This window comes from Trichechus manatus, unplaced genomic scaffold (genome assembly GCF_000243295.1).
Source record: "Trichechus manatus latirostris isolate Lorelei unplaced genomic scaffold, TriManLat1.0 scaffold00081, whole genome shotgun sequence".
NCBI lineage: Eukaryota > Metazoa > Chordata > Mammalia > Sirenia > Trichechidae > Trichechus > Trichechus manatus.
The window spans coordinates 11,809,810-11,832,977 of record NW_004444017.1 but is presented as its reverse complement, the minus strand read 5'-3'; the positions used below and the strand labels follow the sequence as shown (position 1 = coordinate 11,832,977).

Below are 23,168 nucleotides of genomic sequence, written 5' to 3'. Positions count from 1 at the left end.
ATATGCTGTGGGGTTGTTAACCAACGTCATAAAACAACATGTGTACTTCTGTTTCATGAGAAACTATTTGTTCTGTAAGCCTTCAACTGAAGTACAATAAAAAAAAAAGAATTACGTTAGGAGAAGTGAAGGACAACACACATTACAGGGGAAATCAGAACAACTGGACTAAACCAAAGCTAAGAAGTTTCCTGAATACAAACAAACACTTCAAGGGACAGAGTAGCAGGGGCAGGGGTCTGGGTACCATGGTTTCAGGAAACATCTAGATCAAGTGGCATAATAAAGTTTATTAAGCAAATGTTCTGCACTTTGGTGAGTTGCGTCTAGGGTCTTAAAAGCTAGCAAGTGGCCATCTAAGATGCGTCAATTGGTCCCAACCTACCTGGAGTAAAGGAGAATACAGAATACCATGGACACAAGGAAAGTATTAGCCCAAAAGACAAAAAGGGCCACATAAACCCGAGACTTCATCAGCCTGAGACCAGAAGAACTAGATAGTGCCCAGCTACCACAATGACTGCCACGACAGGGAATACAACAGACAGTCTCTGATGGAGCAGGAGGAAAGTGGGGGGCAGAACTCAAATTCCAGTAAAAAGACCAGACTTAATGGTTTGTTTGAGACCGGAGGGACCCTGGAAGACGTGGTCCCGGGCTATCTGTTAGCCCAAAACTAAAACTATTCCCGAGGCCAACTCCAAAGATGAGACTAGACTATGGGACATAAAATGATACTCATGAAGACTGTGCTTCTTAGCTCAAGCAGATACATGAGACTAAATGGGCAGCTCCTGTCCAGAGGCGAGATGAGAAGACAGAGATGGTCAGGAGCTGGTTGAATGGACACGGGAAATCTGGGCTGGAAAGGAAGAGTGTGCTGTCATAGTATAGGGACAGCAAGTAGGGTCACAAAACAATGTATAAATTTTTGTATGAGAGACTAACCTGAGCTGTAAATTTCCACTTAAAGCACAATAATAAAAACAAAAAAAAGTTGTATAATTTCTAGTGATGACAAAGACCAGGGTCCAAACTGTGATTAAGGAAGTATATGGCTAATGGAAGTGAAAAAAATGGTCCTGGAGATACAAGAGTGCAGTGGGATAGATCACTTCTGTGTGTGCCCTTTTTAGCCATGGTCTTTTAAGTCCCACCCAAGTGATTGGGTGGGACTGTGATATGGTAATTGTGTACCACCAATGGGATTGGTCAGTTTTGCCATCCTCCTGGGTTTGAAATAAGCTACCCCAGAGGTGGAGAAGAGAATAACTCACTACTACCAAGGAAGGAGAGACCAGCAGGAGAGACTACCAGAGAGACTGGCGGGAGAGACCTGCAGGAGGTGCAGTGGGTTTCCCAGTCCATAGAGGGAGAAAGCTGAGTGTCTTTGGGCAGAGGCCTAGGGCCAGGGATAGGTTTGCCTGCTAGCATGGCTGGGAAGAGGCTGTCCCGATGGAAGAACTGTATTCTGAGTTTTCCTGAGCTTGAATTATAATCTGTTACTTCCCTAATAAACCCCATAATCCTGAGTAGGTCTTTGAGTTGTGTGTGACCACTGCAATGAATTATCAAACCCAGTAGAGAGGGCTGTGAGAGGGACAGTTGGCGTCTTAGTCATCCAGTGCTGCTATAACAGAAATACAAGTGGATGGCTTTCACAAGAAGAAATTTATTTTCTCACAGTCTAGTAGGCTATAAGTCCAAATTCAGGGCATCAGTGCAGGGGAAGCTTTCTCTATCGGCTCTGTAGGAAGGTCATCATCAGTATTCCCCCGGACTAGAAGCTTCTCTGCACAGGAACCTCGGGTCCAAAGGACACACTCTGCTCCCAGTGCTTCTTTGTTGGTGGTATGAGATCCCCAACTCTCTGCTTGCTTCTCTTTCCTTTTATCTCTTGAGAGACAAAAGGTGGTGCAGGCCACACCGGAGGGAAACTCCTTTTACACTGGATCAGGGATGTGACCTAGGTAAGGGTGGTGTTACAATCCCACCCTAATCCTCTTTAACATAAAATTACAATCACAAAATAGAGGACAACCACACATCACTGGGAATCATGGCCTAGCCAAATTGATACACACATTCTTGGGGGGACACAATTCAATCCATGACAGTTGGTATCAGAATTGGTAAAGATGGCAGAGAGAGGAGGTATGTCTGACCAACACCTCATAGGAATCAGCCTTGGGCTGTTGATTGTGATTCTCCTCCCCCCTTGTGATGTTAGAGGTCAGACACCACCCCAATGCTATTTTTACAGAAGTCAAGAAACTGAGAGGCCAAAGTTTTGCGTAACTCATTCACATAGATATCAAAATCACTAACACTGCCCACAGAAGAAAGGCTTAAAAGAAAGACTATAAGCTGATGTTATGCATTGAATTGTGTCCCCCAGAAATGTGTGTCAACTTGGCTGGGCCACCATTCCCAGTATTGTGTGACTGTCCACCATTTTGTCATCTAATGTGATTTTTCTACGTGTTGTAAATCCTGCCTCTATGATGCTAATGAGGCAGGATTGGAGGCAGTTGTGTTAATGAAGCAGAACTCAATCTACAAGATTAGGCTGTGTTTTCAGTCAATCTCTTGAGATATAAAAGAGAGAAGCTAGCAAAGAGACGGGAACCTCATACCAACAAGAAACCAGAGCCAGGAGAATAGCACATCCTTTGGACCTGGGGTCCCTGCGCTGAGAAGCTCCCTGACCAGGGAAGACTGATGACAAGGTCCTTCCTCCAGAGCCAACAAAGAGAAAGCCTTCCCCTGGAGTTGGCAATCTGAATTTGGACTTTTAGCCTCCTAAACTGTTAAAATTCTCTCTTTATCCTTGGTTTTGGCAAGTTTGATTATATGTCTTGGTGACTTTCTTTTGGGATCTACCTTATGTGGGGTTGGATGAGCATCTTGGATAGATATCTTGTCATCTTTCACAATATCAGGGAAGTTTTCTGCCAACGAATCTTCAACAATTCTGTTTTCTTTTATCTCCCCCGGTTCTGGTACTCCAATCACTCGTAGGTTATTCCTCTTGATAGTCCCACATAATTCTTAGGGTTTCTTCATTTTATTTTTTTAAATCCTTTTATCTGATGTTTCCTCAAATAATTTGGTGTCAAGTGCTTTATCTTCAATCTCACTAATTCTGACTTCCATTGCCTCAATTCTGCTCCTACGACTTTCTATTGAGTTGTCCAATTCTGAAATTTTATTGTTAATCTTCTTGATTTCTGATTGCTGTCTCTGTGGATTCTTGCAGACTGTTAAATTTGTCATTATGCTCTTCTCTAATCTTTTTAATTTCCTCTAGTGCGTGTTCTACGTTTTGCTTAATTTCATTCCTAATTTCTTGAAGAGTGCTGCATATTAATCTTTTAATGCCTCCGGTAATTCCAAGAAATTTTCCTCCTCTGGAAAATTTCTAGATGCTTTATTTTGGGAGCTTGCTGAAGCCATAATGGATTGCCTCTTTATGTGATTTGATATTGACTGTTGTCTCTGAGCCATCAATAAGTTATTATATTTATTTTATGTTTGCTTACTGTGTCCTAGCTCCTTATTTTGTTTTGATATACCCAAATAGGCTACTCGTAAGAGCTAGTTTGATTATTGGCAGCTTTGAAACTAATGTCCTGTTACCAGGTGGTTAGATCTGTTACTAGGCATGTGAGCTCAGGAGTCTGCCCACTCCTCCTGTATGGATTCAGCTCAGGTGCCCAGGTAGATGGCTACCAAGTGTGTGGTGTAGGATGTCACTTACAGTCCTAGACAGGCATGGGTGATTGGTATAGGCACAGGCATCTGGCTGCAGCAGGGGGACACACTCTGAGCAAGGCAGGGGGCTTACGGCTGCCCCCGAGTGTCCAGGAGGAAGGCATGTCCCTGCTTCCTAAAGCGCATATGTGGGTGGGTCTTGCAGCCGGACTATGAGCACCTAATGCTGTTCACTGTTAAGGACTGGGGGGCACCTCTTATTCATGGGCCCCTCTCACAGGTGGCTAGGTGGCATGGGTGGAGCCACCAGTCCTCAGGCCCCTGATGTGGGTAGGTGAAGACTCTGCTTAATGGGCAGAGCAGCGTCAAATGTCAAGAACCTGCAACTTCACAGCTGAAACAGCTGAAGTTAGACTTCCGGTATATACCATTGTTGTACTGCAGTAATAAGGGCCTATGTTGAGATGGGCCCACACAAGTCTATGCAGGGAGAAAGGCACTCAAAGTCCGTGGATCCCTCATGCCTGTGCTTACGCAAAGGAGCTGTGCCTACCCTGGGTTCCTGGCTTAGGGGAGCCGGCAGTTTATTTTTTTCCCATTTGTTAATTTGTTCACTTTTAAAGCAGGGAGAATGGCCTCAGGTGTGTGACAGAGCCTACTTCCAGCCCAGGGGATTTGGTAATTGCTGAAGCTGGTCCAGGACCCAGTGCAGAGTAGGGGAGCGGGGAAGTAAATGGGAGAGAGGTATTTCCCTAAGGGAGGAATTTTTGATCCATGCCATAGGCCATAAGCAAGTATTTACCTTCCAGGGCTAATTCTAACTGGTTCTGAGTGGCTGTGTAGACTGGCTGGCACCGGGTCTCTCCTGGTATGGAAAACAGGCCTCCCGAGCACAGCTGCTTGCCTGCCTCACCATTCACCCCCGAGCTGATCAGGCCTGAAGGGCTTAGGCTCTTGTCAGGTCAGGTCTGGCAACTCCTCGCTGCTTCCGAACGGTCTCTCCCTCCCCCTGCCACTACGTCCAGTTCCTCAACTCTGCCTTTGATGTTCAGGGCCCCCAGACTGCCATATATAATCGATTCACTTGTTTTTTCAGGTCTTTGTTATAAAAGCACCCACCGGAGGCGTCTGACTACTCCACCATCCTGGCCCTGCTTCCTAGCCTCCTAAACTGTGAGAGAATAAATTTCTCTTTGTTAAAACCATACACTTGTAGTATTTTTGTGATAGCTGCACTAGATAACTAAGACAGCTGAGAACTCCAATCTTCAATGGATGAGTGGATGGTAACATCACTGTGAAGGATTAGAGTAACAAACATCAAAGAACAAAAAATTTAGCTAGAGAAGGTGGTATATAGGTATGGATATGGCAACAGAGAGCAAGGACAACACCCACTCCATCTCCTGGTGTTTACGTGGAATATAAAGGGGAAAAAATTGCCACACACACTAAAAAAGGCTGTGGAGAAGGCAGTATCCTCAGGGAACTGGCCAGTTTCAGATAAGGCGAGTTGAACAGATAAGGCAAGTTGAACAGATAAGGCAAAAGAACAGGTCAATGATATAGAGGAATTTCCTGATCATGGAAGAGAGGTCTAGAGGGGTTTGAGAATGAACAAAGTGGATTTAGATAAGAATCTGGCAATGTTCTGAGTAGCATCTGCATGAGAATTGAAAAAAATAACAACCAGGAGTCAGAGACTTCTGCAGTATCTGAGGTAAAGACAGGGCTGCAAAACACGTCAGTGCCAGTGCCTTATTAGAAAGTAGGTAAGTCCTTTGCTTTACTCCTAAAAGCTTCCTGAAGTTACTTAGACAGTTTAAGTCAACAGTTACGAAACGGCAAATCTCTGAGGCCTCACTTAGCATTTCAGTTGTGTTGTGTGTATACATGTTTGTAAATTCACAGAAAAAAGTTTGGAAGGATCCACTCCAAATAGTTAACACGATTATCTCTGGGGAAAGATTTGGAATTTAACAGAAACAAAGAAGGGCAAGGAAGAGAATTTTTTTTTTTTTAATGAATATACTACTTTTGCAATATTTAAAACATTCAAAAAGTTTTAAACAACTTGTTGTCCTGAAGGTATTTATTGTTTTATTTTTTAATTTGTGCTTTCTATTTAAAATTTTTAAATCATCCCAGAATTAAAGACAAAAAAAAAAAAAGTATCCTGATGCAGCTGGCTAATAACTTCTTCAGATTTAAATTTAAGTGCCTATTACCTAGGTCAAAGATCTCTCTCTTAAATTTAAAACTAAAAAACTAGGGCATTATAAACATATAAAAGAAAAATAAAATAGTACCAACTTTAAAAATAAAGAAAGATAAACAGACATACCAACCAACTGATTTGCAAATCTCCTATCATCACAATATGACATTCAGTTAATTCCGACCCGTTGTTGCCGAGTCGATTCTGATTCATAGCAACCCTATGGGAGAGAGTAGAACTGCCCCCACAGGGTTTCCAAAGCTGTAATCTTTACAGAAGCAGACTGCCACATCTTTCTCTCGAGGAGTGGCTGGTGGGTTCGAACTGCCAACCTTTCAGTTAGCAGCAGAGTGCTTAACCACTGAGCCACCACAGCTTCTTTTTAGTTAAATACTGAACCATTAATTCCACATTTCAGAAAGCATCTAAACATCTTAACTATGGGCACAAGAGGGAGCAATTTTGCCTTGAACGAGGCTTGTACCTATAATTTATTCAGAGAAATTTATTGAGAAAAATTACCTTCAGAGAAAATTAACCCCATCTTACTTTCACATGAGGTTTAGCCTGGTAGCAATTAATAATCTTACAGTATAAAGGAAATCCAGGGAAGGACAGAAGCAAATATGTAGACAGCCTCTGCAGACAGCTTCCATGCTTTAAAAATTCAAAATATAAATACAACAGCGTAAGTGGTTTAAAAATATGTCAACTCTTTATAATTTCCCTATGAAAATAAAGAATAAAGGGTGAAAACCTTCAAAAGGAAATTGGGTTACTTAAAATGTATAGGCAAAAATAAGGACTTAATATTCTTTAATTTATACCAACCTAGCACCTATCAGAACCAGAGTTTCAATCAACTTTCTAATCCTTATAGTGATCTACACTTTTAAAATAAAAGAGAATTTTATACTACAATAAAATGGCAAAAAGCTATTGTTCTTATATTTTAGAATGGAAGTAACTATTAAAATAATTAAAAATTACCTTTGGGAAAATATCTACCCTTTAATTAGTGAAGTAGAAGGTAGGGTCAGGCAGTGGTGAGACGACAGATCAAATAAAAGCTTTTACATTCTTTTCTAACCTCTCCCCACTCACCATTCACAATGCCCGAAATCTTGAGGAGAAAATGAAATCACAGACCAAAATAACTAGACATCTGCCCACTTAAGATAATCCTCTAAGCGCTAGGTTCCTTTTTTCATAATTTGTTCCATTTAATGTGTCCTGTATTAACCTGAATTATTCCCTTACCTTTAAACTATATCTCTTATATCGAGTATATTAAAGCAAAAATCTCTGAATTCCTCAAATGTTAGAATGATTCTACACATATAAATCGCTAAATTCAAAATCTATACTGAGTAAACAACAGTTCAATATTTTTAATTACAGACGTATTTTTCTCTCTTCCATGATACGCTAATTACGGCAGGGACTTACAAATGTGTCCCACAGACACATTTGATGGACTAAACCATGACACAGTATGTTTCTTTCTCAACATACAAGAAAAATAAACAAATAAATAAATAGACACCTGAGGAGCAGATAAAAGGATGGAAAAGATGATCCTACAATTTAAAACCAGCAGCGTAAACATACTTAGATAAGAACAAGATAAAAAAAATCAGTTAAAAAAAAAAAGAATTAGGAGATAAAACATAATACATGATACAGAACATAGATTAATATCCACATAATAGGCACACTAGACAGCCAGACAAATAGATTAAAGAGCTAAATATGAAAGGTAAACTATAATAGTATTACTTAAGCAACACTCAGGAAGTACAAATTAGAAGGGCAAAAAAATTAATTATCATGACTACATCAGAATTAAGGATTTCGCTTCTGTTAAGGACATCCAGGATAAAGTTATTACAAATGACACATTATGAAAAGGTATTTACAAGGTATAAAACCAACAAGGACTAATATCTAAAATACGTAAGAAACTTCGAAAAAGCATTAAAAGATGGAAATACCAATGGTAAGACTTACAAAGAATATAAATAAAATCTACAGAAAAAATCTAAAAGACTAACAAACTTATAAAGAAATGTTCAAACTCAAGCTGTCAGAGAAATAACAAAGTAAAAGATATCACTTCACACCTGCTGCAATGACAAAAAGTACAGAACAGAATGATATCAAGTTTCACTGGGGCAGTGAGGATACAGAGGCCCTCTCACCTTGCTAGTGGGGAACGCACAGACTGGTGCAGTCATGGGGGGAGGGGAAGAGGAAGGGGATCAAATTTTGTATTTGTACATCCTCTAATCTAGTGATTCTGCTCCTAGCTACATATACTCAAGAAATCGTCATTCATATAAAAGTTCAACCAGCTTTGTTGGGGCAGTGGAAAGTTGCAGGCAATCTGCATATCCATTTACTGGGGGAATGGATTATAAAAATGTATTGGATGCACCCCATGGTGGGTAGCCATCAGAAGTAATGGACAATATATATAGGCAGCAAAAGGATAAATCTTAAAAACATAGTGTCAAAGAAAATAAGAAACAAAATAACTAACACCATACCATTTATGCTAACATAAAATATCTGCGTACAAACAACGTACGTTTTACGTTTTACAAGAACCTGTACAAACTAAAGAACATATATTAAATACATTAGAAGGGTTGCCTCTAGGAGGGAAAGAGAAATGAGAATGAGAAATTTAAAAAAGGAAATAAATAAAGCAAGAAGCTAAGCCTTGTGCAGACTAAGTAGGATAATAGGTCATGAACTAAAGAATATGATTAACTCAATTCTCTGTACTTGAGATCTCACAAAAGTGAATCAGGAATATGAATTAAGCTATGTACTGCATGGCTGCTAGTATCTCTGAGATTTTCTCAAAGTGGCTAAAATCTCTTCTAAGACCACAATTTGTACAATGTGACTCTTAGATAATTCCATATGTTGCGTGGCTGTAGAAGCTAAAAACAAGATGAAGTCACTCATGCCCTGCCAGAAGAGCATAGCTCTACCTGGTTTCACAGAGCTAAAGTAACGTTTTAGAAATAGTCATTAGTTTGTATCTGTAAATTTACATATACTCAACAGTTCCTATTCTTTAAACTCCGGCATTCCAGACAAGCAGACGTCTGGTTATCTGAGAGTCTACTTGACAGGCACTGACCACTCAAACCTGCATCATTTGTCTGCTTAGCTAAACACAATTCTGACAAAGAAAGGATTTCAAGAGACATTTCAGTAAATATCCAAAAGACCCATCGAAACCATTTGGAGTTCCCTGGCTTACTTTGTTCCTCGGACTATAAATATCCTCTACTGCCTCATTTCAGGTACAATACCCAGTCTCATGCTATGTGTTGACCAATTCGTGAACTGTATGATCGACTAATAAATCTCCAGCACTGTGCTCCCTTGGGCAGCACATACACTAAAATTGGAACGCTACAAAGGAGATTAGCATGGCCCTTGCGCAAGGATGACATGCAAATTCGTGAAGCGTTCCATATTTCCCAGAGTGTTGACACATCGCAGGGATTGCAACCAATGTCACAAAATAATTTGTGTATAAATTGTTGAATGAGAAACTAATTTGTTCTGTGAAGTTTCACCTAAAGCACAATTTAAAAAACAAAAAAAAATCTCCAGCATTGTTTTAACTTTGTTTCGACTCTCAGAGATTATTTAACAGTTGTTGGTCAAGTTTAACCCTCAAACCTGAAAATTCATCCAATAATTTAGAGTGATGTAAATTGAGTTGGGGGTGCATATAAATTAGGATAAGTATACATTTTCAAGAAAACTCATCATAATATTGACAGGAATACTCAACTCCTTACAAAAAAAAAAAAGGAAACCAATTTTATCCTGAAATACCCTGGATGATAAATGTTGTAGTAGAGGTTTAAAAAAAAAACAACATCGTCTTGAGACTCGCATGGAAGTCCTAGGAGACTTCTCTGTAATGACAGAAGGAAAATACAAGGGGTTAGGGATTGGGACATACTTCTAACAACAGTATAATCAATACTGCTTACAAAGGCTATAAAATAGAAACTAAACTCAGGTGTGTACAATAGATGTTCCTTAGCCTCCATCTTTCTAAATCTCTTAAGGCTTACTGCTTATTCATTTTATCGTCTAATCATAAACTATCTTACCCGCTGATTATGTCTTATATACCAAAAAAAAAAAAAAAAAATAGTAGCTAGAAGTCAAGGAACTGTTTTTGTATTCTTCTAAGAGATGTTATAAAGAGAGAATTCACTAATGAATGGGGGCAATAAAAAATGATGGAGCTATCCAAATGTTTCTGATCAATAACCTGAGAAGCTACCACACTCATTAAGGTCAATAGTACACCTGCCAAATATGTCCTAAACCTTCTTCTGACTGGTGTGCCCTTACTCATTTCGATAACCATCCCGAACCCTTCCCCTCCCATTCCTACCTAGTCTGCATATCAAACTCCTATTCTTCCTCCAAACTCCAGCTAAAATGTCATTCAGGAAGCCTGTCCTGTCCATTCCCTTCTGCCAGAGAATTAATGCTTCTTTCCTTTGTTCTAAGTTTGTACCATATACCATATATCATAATTTGTTTACATGTCTGCCTTCCCTACTAGATTGTGAGTCAATTTCTTAGATGCACTGTGCCTACTTTTTGGATCCCTAGTGCCTTAAAAAGTGCCAAGCCCAAAGCAGGTGCTCAAAAACATGTACTCAATACGTGAATATCTGAAGCGACAAGTCAGTCACCAGATGTCAAATAAATCTATGAAGCATATCTGCAAAAATTCATCGATTGCTATAGTCAAGTCCCAATTTTTCTTTATCCTGGGGCTTACACAATATAGACAAGTTACCAAAGATTTTTATCTTTAAAGATAAGCAACTGACAGAATTAATTACAGAAATGGAATTAACAGTGTAAACTAATAGAGAATGCCAAATACATGGGAGAGTTACCCATTGACGGAGTCATTAATGTAACTGAGTTTCTAAAAATCTCCTTCCCTAAAACACTCAATACCATAACAGATACTCAACTGATAGGAAGATTTAAGTCTAGTCCTGCCTAAAAGGCAGGTATATAACCTTTCAAGATCCTTTTTCAACCCTACAATCCCCTCAATTAAGATGCAAAGGAACTAGCTTCATTCCAGAGATACTAAGTGCCATCTGATATAAAGTCAACTTATTGGCCTGGCTAGTCAAGCCTCTCTGTGACAGCCTGGGCAGAAAACAAATTCCAACTTTAATCATGGCTGTGGTAGGCAAAAGGAGTCCCTGGGTGGTGCAAACGGTTAAGTGCTTGGCTGCTAACTGAAAGGTCAGTGGTTTGAGTCCACCCAGAGGCACCCTGAAGAAAGGCCTGGTGATCTACTTTCAAAAAACAGCCATTGAAAACTTTATGGAGCACAGCTCTACTCTGACACACATGGGGTCACCATGAGTCAGAATGTATCCCATGACAATTGGTTTGGTTTTTGGTTGATGGTAAGCAGCGTAATAGCCACCAATGATGTGCACATTCTAATCCCCAGAATTTGTGAATATGTCACATGGCAAAAAGGACACTGTAGGTGTGATTAAGTTAAGGATTTGAGATGGGAGAATTATTCTGGATTATCCGGGTCACCCCAAGGTAATCACAAAGGTCCTTATAAGAGGGAGGCAAGAGGGTCAGATATGATGACAGAAACAGAGGTCACAGGGTAGCAGGTGGGTAAGAGGAGAAGGAGAGAAAGATAGATTGATCTGAAGATGCTATACACTGCTGGCTTTGAAAATGGAGGAAGGGGCAATAAGTCAAGAAATGCAGGCAGTCACCAAAAGCTGGAAAAGGAAAGGAAAAGGATACCCCTCCCAGAGCCTCCAGAAGGAACTCAGACTTGCTGACACCTTAATTTCAGCCCAGTAAGACCTATTTTCAAACTTCTGACCTCCAGAACTATAAGATAATAAATTCATGTGGTTTTAAGCCACTGTGTCTGTGGCGGAGCCCTGGTGGCACAGTGGTTAAGAGCTCAGCTGCCAACAAAAAGGTCGGCACTTCAAATCCACCAGCTGCTCCTTGGAAACCCTATGGGGCAGTTCTACTCTGTTCTCTAGGGTTGCTGTGAGTTGGAATCGACTGGACAGCAACTGGTATGTCTATGGTAATCTGTTACAGCAACAATAGGAAACTAATACAATATAACCCTTAAAGGTGTCTCCTTAGCCAGTAACACATACTAACCAAAACTTACCTTCTAAGAAAGAATGATCTCGAACAGCTTCGGCAGCTAATACAGACTTCCCACAGCCTGCCATTCCATATATGGTGACCCATCCTGGTTCACCATTCAGTTTGAGGAGCTTCTGCTGAATTGCATTAACCAGCTTCTTTCTAGTAACAAAAACAACTGGCCTCTGTGGTACTCCACCTTCACATAGGACTGTCCTTACTGAAATTCAAAATAAACAAGCATAAATAAGTAGAACTGGCTTGAAATGGTTACTCAAGTAATACCATAAAAACCAAAGAGAGCGTCAGAATTTCCAAAAGAAGTAAGAAAAGCGGCTAACATATTAACTTCAACTTTCTGATTTCTTAAAACAACACCCAGAGCAAAAGCAAACATATACGCTTCAAGGTGACTATGGGCAACGCAAGTCTCTATCTGTATCTGCCCTTACTCATCCTATTCCTCCCTGACTCTCCAGTCTTTTTCTCATATTGAAAACTGAGAAGGAGAGTATAAAGAGCAGAATATTTATGGAATTCCTTCCAAGAACACAGATTTCTAAAGATTCTTATTCTTTCCTATACATAATCTCTATAAACACACAAAACTTAATTAAGGGCCTATAAATTATCTTATTATCTCTAAAAATTAATATATGAATATTACTAACTCAGCAGTAAATAGCTCACTGGTCAAAAAGAAAACGTGAAGGTTAACATGGATACAAATAAAAAATATTTAAACTAGAAAACAACATTACAATTTTTTCACATGTATTTTTCAGTAAACTGATCACAGTGTCTTGGGCAGCCTCCATCTACAATAAGACAAAACTGCAGCAATGTAGTCAATGTGATAGAAGGTATTATGGATACAAACCATATGAAGTTATTCCACCAACCGAATCTTTACTATTGGAAGAAGAGACAACAGGAACACCATCATGGAGAAGGACAGCCAAATCTTTATACCCTTCATGTAGTAGAGCGTTGTAGAATGATATGTAGCAATAATTATCTTTTTTAAGTATCATTTTAATTAGCATAGCTGCTCGTTGTTGTTGAGTGGGCTAAAAAAAAAAATTAAGTAGTTTAGTATACAACAATTAATACTTTTGCAACAAAAATAAGTGGATACCAGTGTAAGTTCTGAAATAAATTCTAAAACATTTCAAGGAATCACAGACTATCTCAAGGGTCTTTACCTCAATTTTTACTTTTTCCTCCTCCAATACTGTTAAAACTCCATCACTAATCATGTGATCCATGATATAAGATGTCTTGATGTCCCTTTCCAGGGCTTCTCTGTGTTGAAGCAAACAATTTCGAGCTTTTGCATCCATCCTTCCTCAAATTTTTCTCTCTTCTAAGCTGTCAACCTTGAGCTGCAGGCAAAACACCAAAATAGATGTCACGCCAATAAAGATATGAAAATATGTGCAATCTCACTGGTAATCAACAAATGTAAATAAAACAAGATCTTTTTCTGTAAAGATTTTTATAAATGAACAAAACTCAGTGTTTCAAAGGTGTGAGAAAATGGGCATTCTTATGGGTATTCTTAGAGTATGAAATTAATGCAGCTCTTCTAGACGGCAAGATGGTAAGATACAGAAATGTTTAAAATAAGCATTTTCTTAATCCTTCTAGGAATTTACCTCAAGTACCAAAAAACCAAACCCATTACTGTCAAGTCGATTCCAGCTTACAGTGACCCTACAGACAGTAGAACTGCCCCATAAGGTTTCCAAGGCTATAATATTTACAACAGACTGCCACATTTCTCTCTAGCACAGCAGCTGGTGAGTTTGAACCGCTGACCTTCCAGTTAGCAGTCAAGCACTTAACCACTGTGCTACCAGGGCTCCTTCTTTTTTTTTTTTTTTTTTTTAATTGTTGTAGTTTAAAAGACGTTTATATTTCAAGTGAGTCTCCCATACAAAAATTTATATGTACATTGTTATGTGACCCTAATTGCTCTCCGCATACTAGGACAACACACTCCTCCTTTCCACTCCTGATTCCCCATGTCCATTCAACGAACTCCTAATCCTCTCTGCCTTCCCATCTCACCTCCGGACAGAAGCTGCCCGTTTAGTCTCTTGTATCTACTTGAGCTAAGAGGCACACTCCTCATGAGTATCACTTTATGTCCCATAGTCTAGTCCAATCCCTGTCTGAAGAGTTGGCCTCGGAAATTATTTTAGTTCTGGTCTGATAGAGAATCCAGGGGCCATGCTTTCCGGGGTACTTCCAGTCTCATTCAGACCATTCAGTCTGGTCTTCTTACTAGAATTTGAGTTCTGCCCCCCACCTTTCTCCTGCTCCATCAGGGACTCTGTGTTGTGCTCCCTGTCAGGGTGGTCACTGGTGGTAGCCGGGCACCATCTAGTTCTTCTGGTCTCAGGCTGATGAAGTCTCTGGTTTACGTGGCCCTTTTTGTCTCTTGGGCTAATACTTTCCTTGTGTGTTTGGTGTTCTTCATTCTCCTTTACTCCAGGTGGTTGGGACCAACTGATGCATCTTAGATGGCCACTTGCAAGCTTTTAAGATCCCAGATGCAGGGCCCTTTCTTTACCTCAAGTAGAAGTATGTGCAAAAATACCCTTTATTTAACAGAAAATGTTTAGGTGAGAAAAAAGATGAAAGCAATCGAAATGTCCATCATTCTAAATATGGCTGATAAAATCAGGGTACAAGTATCAAATGGAATATTATACAGCTATTTAGAATAACACGAATGTCTATATACTGAAACAGAAAAATGTTCATAACACATTGCTGAGTGAAAACACAGAAATACGTTCCCATGTATAACACAAAACATGTTTGTATCACATAAATATAGAGGGAGGTGTTCAGAAGTTTGTTCATCAAAATGTTTGGGTTATTCTGAGTGAAATAAGTTGATCACAAAAGGACAAATATTATATGACCTCACTTATACTAAAAAACAGGAAAAGACAAATTATAGAGACCAAAGTAGATACCAAGGGAAGGAGGGAGGGAGAAAGGGGGGCAGTTATTGCTTATGGAGGAGCCCTGGCGGTGCAATGTTTAAGTGCTAACCGAAAGGTCGGCAGTTTGAACCCGCCAGCCACTTTGAGGGACAAAGATGTGGCAGTCTGCTTCTGTAAAGATTCACCAAAAACGAAACCCAATGCTATTGAGTCAATCTGACAGCCCTGAAAACCCAATAGGGCAGTTCTACTCTGTCCTATAGGTCATTATGAGTCGGGATCAACTCAACAGCAACAGGTTTGGTTTTGGTTTATACGGGATCAAATTGGTAACAGCAACTCTAAAGTTTAGACAGGAAATTTAGGGGGCAGTGAGTTTATGTTAGGGGGGAGGAACAACTCAGAAAAGGAGGGTGAGATGGTTGCACAACTCAAAGAATATAATCAATGTCACTGAATCGTACACGTAGAAACTGTTGAATTGGTGTCTGTTTTGCTCTGTATATTCTCAACATCAACAACAAAATAAATAAAATATTTTTTAAAATGGGTTATTTCCAAGTAGCAGGATTTGAGATTTATTTTTTCCTTTCTTTCTTTGCACTTTTCTGTATTTTCTTAATTTTTTTCAACATACATTATCATTTTAACAACAAAAGCACTTCTTTTAGATTGAAATTTAATAAAATAGTGATCATATTAAGTCCTAATGTTTAGAAACGTCTCATTTTCTTTATCCAACATAAGACTGAATAGAGTTTTGTTGGTATTGAGTATTAGTTCACACTCTAGGTGTGTGTCAGCTCTAGGTCTTCACTAGTAAACACATTTCTCGCTTGCTCACTCCACTAAAGTTTCAGCTAAGCTGTTAAGTATGACAAAGTAACAGCAAAAAACCTCTGATGTCATTTCTTAGATTAAGAGGACACAAAGAAAGAATATTCCCTACAATAAAATACTCTGTCTACCAACTTTACTTCAAATATAATGCAAATTTTTCCATGGGTATAAAACCCAGATCAGAATGTTTTCAAGTTTTTAAAACATAAACAGAACTCCATCCAATGTATTACAGTGAAATTGTCTGCATTTGTTAAATAAATTTATTCATTCAATAAACATTTGAGCCCCTACTATTTGCCAGGCACTGAGAATACAGAGAAGATTAAATCATATTCCTGAAGAAATTCACAATCTAGTCGAAGAAAAATAAAAACAGAGATAAGCAAAAGTTATTTAATGTTCAGAAAAGGGACAATAATCATCAAACTTCAACAACGACCGTATTTTTTAAGTCATCAAATGTGGCAGTTGCAAAAATAGGGAAATGGAAGTATTTGCCTATGCTTGTCAAGTTTCAAAAATGCGCAATACTGCCACGATATTAACTGATAAAAGAAAAAGTTATGGTTAGAATCAAGGCTATCATATTTTTGAAATATTAATAATGTTTTTATTCGCTTAATTTATACATAAATGTACCTCGATATATAGTAATGAATCGACTTGACAAAAGTGAATGTTTAGGTTATGTCCAACAGTTAAGCAAATAGACACTCTCTGGCAATCTAAAACTAATCTCCAATTTTACCTATCCTTATTAACCTTAAATACGTAAATCGTAAAATACGTTTTTAAACTCTTCACAAATTGAAATATTTTGAACAAATTCTCAAAGTGTCCTACCTTTTGTAACACACCAAAATGGAAAGCCAAAACTCTTCACAGAAGTAAAACAGAAAGGAAAACCTTAACAGTTCACTACTTCCTCATTAGATAATTTCTCTTCCTAATACAGGAGCAGAATGGTTACCATATTATATATATTCCATGTTCCCGAATCCTCAGTCTCTGAAATCTGCTACTGATCCTCCAGGAATCTGGCTCAGGGCGAAAAGCCGGGAGGCAAACTAACCCAGACCTTTGCGCTGAGGTGTTAACGGGACGAGCAAACCTGCGGGGGGAGGCGGCGGTTAAAGGCAACCGGACCTCCGGCGAGGAACTTCTCAACGACGCTAACACCTCGGGCCAGGCCTCACAGGTGCCTCAACTGGGCCTCCGCAGCCCGGGGCGCCTGAAGACCCTGGAGTACTCGAGATGCCGGGAAGTGGGCGTCATCCTCGCGGCCGCACCGCACAGTCGCTGGGCTCCGAAGTGAGGCCCGGCCCGCGGGCCGCCCTCCCGAGGACCCCGCCCCAGGACTCAAAGGGAAGAAAGCTACTCCGGCTGTCACTTCCTCGCTCAGGCCGTAGCTGCACCCAGACGGGAGCCGGTGAGACTTCGGAGGCCGCTGCGACCCCTTCGCGTCCTTGTTGGTCCCTGATGGCCCAAGCGCCTCACCTCCAGCTCCCTCAACCTTTCTACCCAGATATAAAGCATCCCATCCACTCGTTATCTCCTCCGGTCCGCTTCAGAACCGCTGAGTATTCAAAACCAGCCCGCCGGCCCAGAATGGACAGGGCGCGCCCGCGCACGCAAATAAACACACCCCTAGCCCCTTGGGGAAGCCGCCGCCGCGCGCGCTCCCATAGAGATGAGCCCCTCCCTCTGCGTCGGGGGCGGGGCTAAACCACAGGGGCGCGCCGAGCTTCCACGAAGGGAAAACCGCGGCGACCGCGGCGCGCTCTAAGTGGCGCGCGCGACCCAACGCCTCCCCCACGGGTCTCGGCGGCTTACACACGCCCAGGAGCTTCAACTTCCTCACGTTTGCGGCAATTACGCAACGGAAGGGGGTGATGGGGTCGCTGGACGACTCACCTGGAGGAGCTAGGTGGTCGGCTGCTGGGAGTCGCTGTGAAGCGGCAAAGATGATCCAGCGAGCTAGAGGGGCTGGTTTGTGGGCGGCTCCCAGTCTGTAAGGGGGCGTGGTCTCTGCCACAGCTTCGGAAGGAGGCAAAGGCGGCCACGTCCCGTTCTCCCAAGGTGAAGAAGCCGCCCCTCCTCGGGTTTGTAGCCCTCAGGGCCTCCAAACATGTCCGAGGTGAAGAGCCGGAAGAAGTCAGCGCCCAAGGCAGCGCCCGCGGAGCCCGGGAAGCGGAGCGAGGGCGGGAAAATCCCCGAGGCCCGTGCTGCTGGAGGCAAGGGCTGGGCGGATCCCCGGACGGGCTTGAGCCTGCTGTCGCTGGGGACGTGCTTGGGCCTGGCCTGGTAAGTGGACGCGAGACACGGGAGAGTCGTCCGCGCAGCTGTCCGGGTCCTGTGTCCTGGCCCCTGTGGTTGCCCCGCTTTTCGGGATCACGTCCCTGCCCCTGCCCCACCCGTCTCTGCGTCCCGCTAACCTTCACCCTCCAAATTGTTCCTGTGCCTCGATCCCAAAGAAGGGGCAGCCTGACGCTTTTGTTTTTCTTTTCCTCCTTTCTTGTAATTTATTTTTCCTTTATACTGGTAGGATGTTCTCTGCCGCTCAATTGGAGTTGAGGTTAAGCTTTAGGAACGTGTCGGCCATTTCTTAAGAGATGGCAGATTCTTCCAAACTTTATAAAACGTCTACACGTCAGAAGTTTTCGCGTTTTTATAAACCGTTAAGTCCTATCCCCTTGCAGTTTGTCCAGGACAAGCCCCCCTTTTCCTTCCTCCTCCCCACCATAAATGCCTAATGGAAACGTTTGCAACTTTAAAAAGAGTTTATTGTGGTTTCAAAGCAACAAACGTTGAAGATAGTATCAAAGTTTGGAGGAGTTCCCAGTTTTTGATGACTGTGTATATATTAGGAATTTAAAGTCATTTCCTAAATTACAGACTGAACTTTTTAATCCTGTAAAGCTACAAAAGTAGTTGTGTTCACTTAAAACTAAACGTATAGTTTTTAAACCAAATAAATAGCGATGTATTGGTACCATAGGAAAAATGAATATAGAAATAACCTTAAAACCAACTTCCTAATTTTATTTTCTCCAGTCTTTTTCTTTAGGGGGGAAAAAAAACTTTCATTTTAATAACAATACTAACACTTTAAATTAGAAAATCCCTGCGGTTTTCACCAAATGTTAAAGTATTTAGAAGATAATTTTTTAACAATCTTGGTGTCCCGGGGTGGCGCAAACCATTAAGAGCTTAGCTACTAACCAAAAGGGTAGTGCTTCTGACCCACGCAGAGGCACTGGGAAGAAAGACTTGGCGATCTGCTTCCGGAAAAGTCACAGCCATGGAAAAAACTCTATGGAGAACAGTTATACTCTGCAACACATGAGGTCACCATGAGTCAGAATCAACATGATATCACCTGGTTTTGGTTGTTTTTGTTTGTTTTTTAATTAGAAGTCTTACAGAGAAGTAGAGAAGGGACCCCGGACATCCTCTAGTCTAGAACAATTGTGATGCTAGTATATTTCTAATTGTACTTTACTGATGACTTATCCTAAGTTGTGTATTTTTCACAGTTAGTAAAAGATCTATTACGATAAAATGAAATGTTGATTATTGAATGTTGTTTTCCCAAAAAGATAGAATTGTTCATTTTACTAACATGGTATTTTGTTTAGGTGATATTTTTTATCTGAAAAGAATAAATGTACTGAATTTACTGTTTTAGATAAACTGCTCTTATGCCTTAAAATGCATGCCCTTCTTAGATAATTTAAAAAAAAAAAAAAACCTTGTTGTATTGGGAAAGTTACTTAGTAATAGAATTTAGCAGAATGAAAGATATGTTGCTTCACTTGAAAACCTAATAAAACTGGTTTTAGTTACTAAATTTATTAATTTAATTCTCATTAATTAGCCGAAGCTGCATATTCATACGAGATAAATTACATTAGAAAATGTTCAATTTTTCAGTATTTAGTTACTGTCCTAGGAAAAAAGCTCCAATCGGAAACTAAATTTTAAGGGGAAAAGTTGTTGGAAGACAGATGCTTCAGCTCAGGAATTTACTATTAGTGCCTGCAATAAAAACAAACATGTTCCATTCATTAGGAAGATTTCATTTGAACTATGTCATTGCAAAATAATAAAATAATGATGAATCAAATTATCTCTGTGACAGAGTCTATGATTGTTTATGAAAATAATCGGCTTTGTTAAGTGTTCTTGTAAAATCTTTACCACAAGAGTTGAAGTGTATATACTTTAGTCGTTTTTTATGGCAAATGATTTATCCATGATTAATTTTGCAATAACATTTTATCCTGGTAAAACATTTGCAAGCATTTTCCAAATAAAAGACATTTTGGCATCTCTTAGAGTACTTAAAAGCACTCTAGAATTATAACAAAGTCATTAGAATCTTTACCACCAGTACACATACTTCTGCGTCTAAAAGTTGGTCCATCGAGTCTTTATTGAATGCTTACTGCACTGACATTGTTCTAGTTATGATACAACAGTGAATAATATGTATGCCCTTGTACCCTTAAAGGCAGCTTATCCATCCTTTGTCCAATTAAGTTGGAAGGAAAAATCTGAACCTGTCCACGGCCCAAGGAGGATTTCAAGGCATCACACTATATAATTGTCTTTAGACCTTGTCTTAGTTACCTAGTGCCGCTGTAACACAAATACCACAAGTGGGTAGATTCAAAGAACAGAAGTTTATTTTGTCATAATTTAGTAGGCTAGAAGTGCGAATTCAGGGCGTGGCTTTAGTAGGAGGTCCTTCCTTGTGTATTTCAGCTTGCCAGCACAATCCATGTAGATGCCATCTGTCTCCAAGACCTGCCTTCCTCTAACCCCATGTGTGTCTCTGTGTAGTCTGCTCTTCTTATAACTCAGAAGTGATTTAGGTTTAGGACCCACCCTACGCTGGTGTAGCTTCATTAACTTTACAATACAAAACTGTTTCCAAATAGGATATCAAGTACAGAGGTTAGGATTTCAATACATATTTTGGGAGGGACACGATTTAATCCATAACAGACCCTTAGTCTTTGGATCCTTGTTTGGAAAGTAAACAGATAATGCATAACAAACTTAAAAGTGTGATACTTTAACATTTTCTCTCTGCTAAATACAGTTCTAATGTATTACCTATGAGGAGCCCTGGTTGTTCAGTAGTTAAACTCTTGGCTGCTAACCAAAAGGTCAGCAGTTCAAATCCACCAGCTGCTCTGTGGGAGAAAGATAGCTGTGGCAGTCTGCTCTTGTAAAGATTACAGCCTTGGAAACTCTGTGGGGGCAATTCTACTCTGTCCTATAGGTTGCTACGAGTCAGAATCCACTCGCTGGCAGTGGATTTGGGTTTTATATTATCCTGTGTCAGCTTAATAATAAATTGTTAGAGATAACAGTTGCCCAAAACTATATTACTTGAGTATCAGTTTGCATGTTATTTATAAACTCTATAAGGAAAGTATTGAGATAAGAAGACTGAAGAAATTCTGCTCTCAAAATGTTAAATAGTTGTGAAGTTACTAAGGAAGATGAAAATAAAACCTTTTACGTATAAGGTTATTTAATTACATAGAAATTTAGTCAACTGTAAGTTTTATTGTGAAGTTTCTACTGTAAATTTCAACAGATTTTAAAATAGACTTTATAAAAGTTTTTCATAGCATTTGTGATAATCATATACAAGAAGTCAAAAGCTCTTTAAACAAGCAGATAAATTGGGATTTTTTTTCTGTATCATCCAGTATAACTTTCTCTACAAATCACTTATACCGCAAAATTTTGGCTAAACCAATTTCTTGGCACTTTTTTATTTCTTTTCGGTTGTTGTTGTCAGGTGTCATCAAGTCGGTTATGACACATTTCGACCCTGTGTACAAGAGAACGAAACACTGCTGGGTCCTGTGCCATTCTCATAATCCTCGTTATGCTTGAGCCCATTGTTGCAGCTACTGTGTCATTCTATCTCGTTGAGGGTCTTCCTCTTTTTTGCTGACCCTCTGCTTTACCAAGCATGACGTCCTTCTCCAGAGGCTGATCCCTCTTGATAACATGTCCAAACTATGTGAGATGTAGTCTCATCATCCTTGCTTCTAAGGAGCATTCTGGTTGTACTTCTTCCAAGACAGATTTGTTCATTCTTTTGGCAGTCCATGGTATATTCAGTATTCTTCGCCAACACCACAATTCAGAAGTGTCAATTCTTCAGTCTTCTTTATTCATCGTCCAGCTTTCACATGCATATGAGGCAGTTGAGAACAACATGGCTTGAGTCAAGTGCACCTTAGTCTTCAAGGTGACATCTTTGCTTTTCAACACTTTCAAGAGGTCTTTTGCAGCAGATTTGCCCAATGCAATGCGCCTTATGATTTCTTCAGTGCCGCTTCCATGGGTGTTGATTGTGGATCCAAGTAAAATGAAATCCTTGACAATTTCAGTCTTTTCTCCATTTATCATGATATGGCTTCTTGGTCTAGTTGTGAGGATTTTTGTTTTCTTTATTTTGAGGTGTAATCCATACTGAAGGTTGTATGGCCTTTGATCTTCATCAGTAAGTGCTTCAGGTCCTCCTTTCAGCAAACAAGGTTGTGTCGTTTGCATAACGCAGGTTGTTAATGCATTTCCTCCAATCTTTTTTTTTTCTTTTAATTTTTTTTTATTGTACTTTAGGTGTAGGTTTACAGAACCAATAGTTTCTCATTAAACAGTCAGTACACATATTATCTTATGACATTGGTTAACAACCCCACGACATGTCAACACTCTCCCTTCTCGACCGTGGAGGAAGTTTTTTTTGGTGAAAATATGCATAGCCAAAGTTACACCATTTTAAAAATTTCTACATGTACAATTCAGTGACATCGATTACATTCTTCCTGTTGTGCTGCTATTCTCACTGTCCTTTTCCAAATTATTCCATCTCTGTTATCTTCAACTCACTGCCCCCTAGGCTTCCCATCAAACCTTCTGAGTTGCTGTTGTCAGTTTGATCTCACATAGATAATTCTTCCTTTTTTTTTTTGTACCTTAGATGAAGGTCTGCAGAACAAATAGTTTCTCATTAAACAGTTGGTACACATATTGCCCTATGTCAAGGGTTAACAACCCCACGACATGTCAACACTGTCCCTTCTCAACCTTGGGTTCCCTATCACCAGCTTTCGAGTCCCCTCCTGCCTTCCAGTCCTTGTCTCTGGACTGCTGTGCCTCACTAGTCTCATTTTGTTTTATGAGGC

At 40.1% G+C, this 23,168-nt stretch overlaps 2 protein-coding genes and 1 non-coding gene across 13 annotated transcripts in view; 2 read left to right on the top strand and 1 right to left on the bottom strand.

Moving 5' to 3' along the window:
• APAF1 (apoptotic peptidase activating factor 1) overlaps nt 1-17,992 on the bottom strand; it is a 99,670-nt gene extending 81,678 nt beyond the window's left edge. For 3 of the 9 annotated variants that reach the window (XR_002824832.1, XR_002824833.1, XM_023735748.1), the window contains exons 1-4: nt 16,795-17,619; nt 13,354-13,533; nt 13,029-13,218; nt 12,171-12,368 (exon numbers count right to left, since the gene is read on the bottom strand). Coding sequence is in view for 7 of the 9 variants with exons in the window: in XM_023735748.1 (XP_023591516.1) it covers nt 12,171-12,368; nt 13,029-13,218; nt 13,354-13,491 (526 nt within the window). In the remaining 2 variants the exon portion in view is untranslated. Of the gene's footprint in view, nt 1-12,170; nt 12,369-13,028; nt 13,219-13,353; nt 13,534-14,462; nt 14,490-16,794; nt 17,626-17,865 lie in introns of those variants that run through there. The other 6 variants (XM_023735744.1, XM_023735742.1, XM_023735743.1 and 3 more) reach the window with 6 other exon arrangements.
• Nucleotides 9,327-9,433, top strand: LOC111821402 (U6 spliceosomal RNA). Its single transcript, XR_002824835.1, has one exon. It is a non-coding gene; the product is annotated as a U6 spliceosomal RNA (small nuclear RNA).
• IKBIP (IKBKB interacting protein) overlaps nt 17,963-23,168 on the top strand; it is a 27,167-nt gene continuing 21,961 nt past the window's right edge. For 2 of the 3 annotated variants that reach the window (XM_023735750.1, XM_004381252.2), the window contains exon 1: nt 18,023-18,255. In XM_023735750.1, coding sequence (XP_023591518.1) covers nt 18,080-18,255 — 176 coding nt within the window. In that variant the 5' untranslated portion in view covers nt 18,023-18,079. Of the gene's footprint in view, nt 18,256-23,168 lie in introns of all 3 variants that reach the window. The other variant, XM_004381253.2, reaches the window with a different exon arrangement.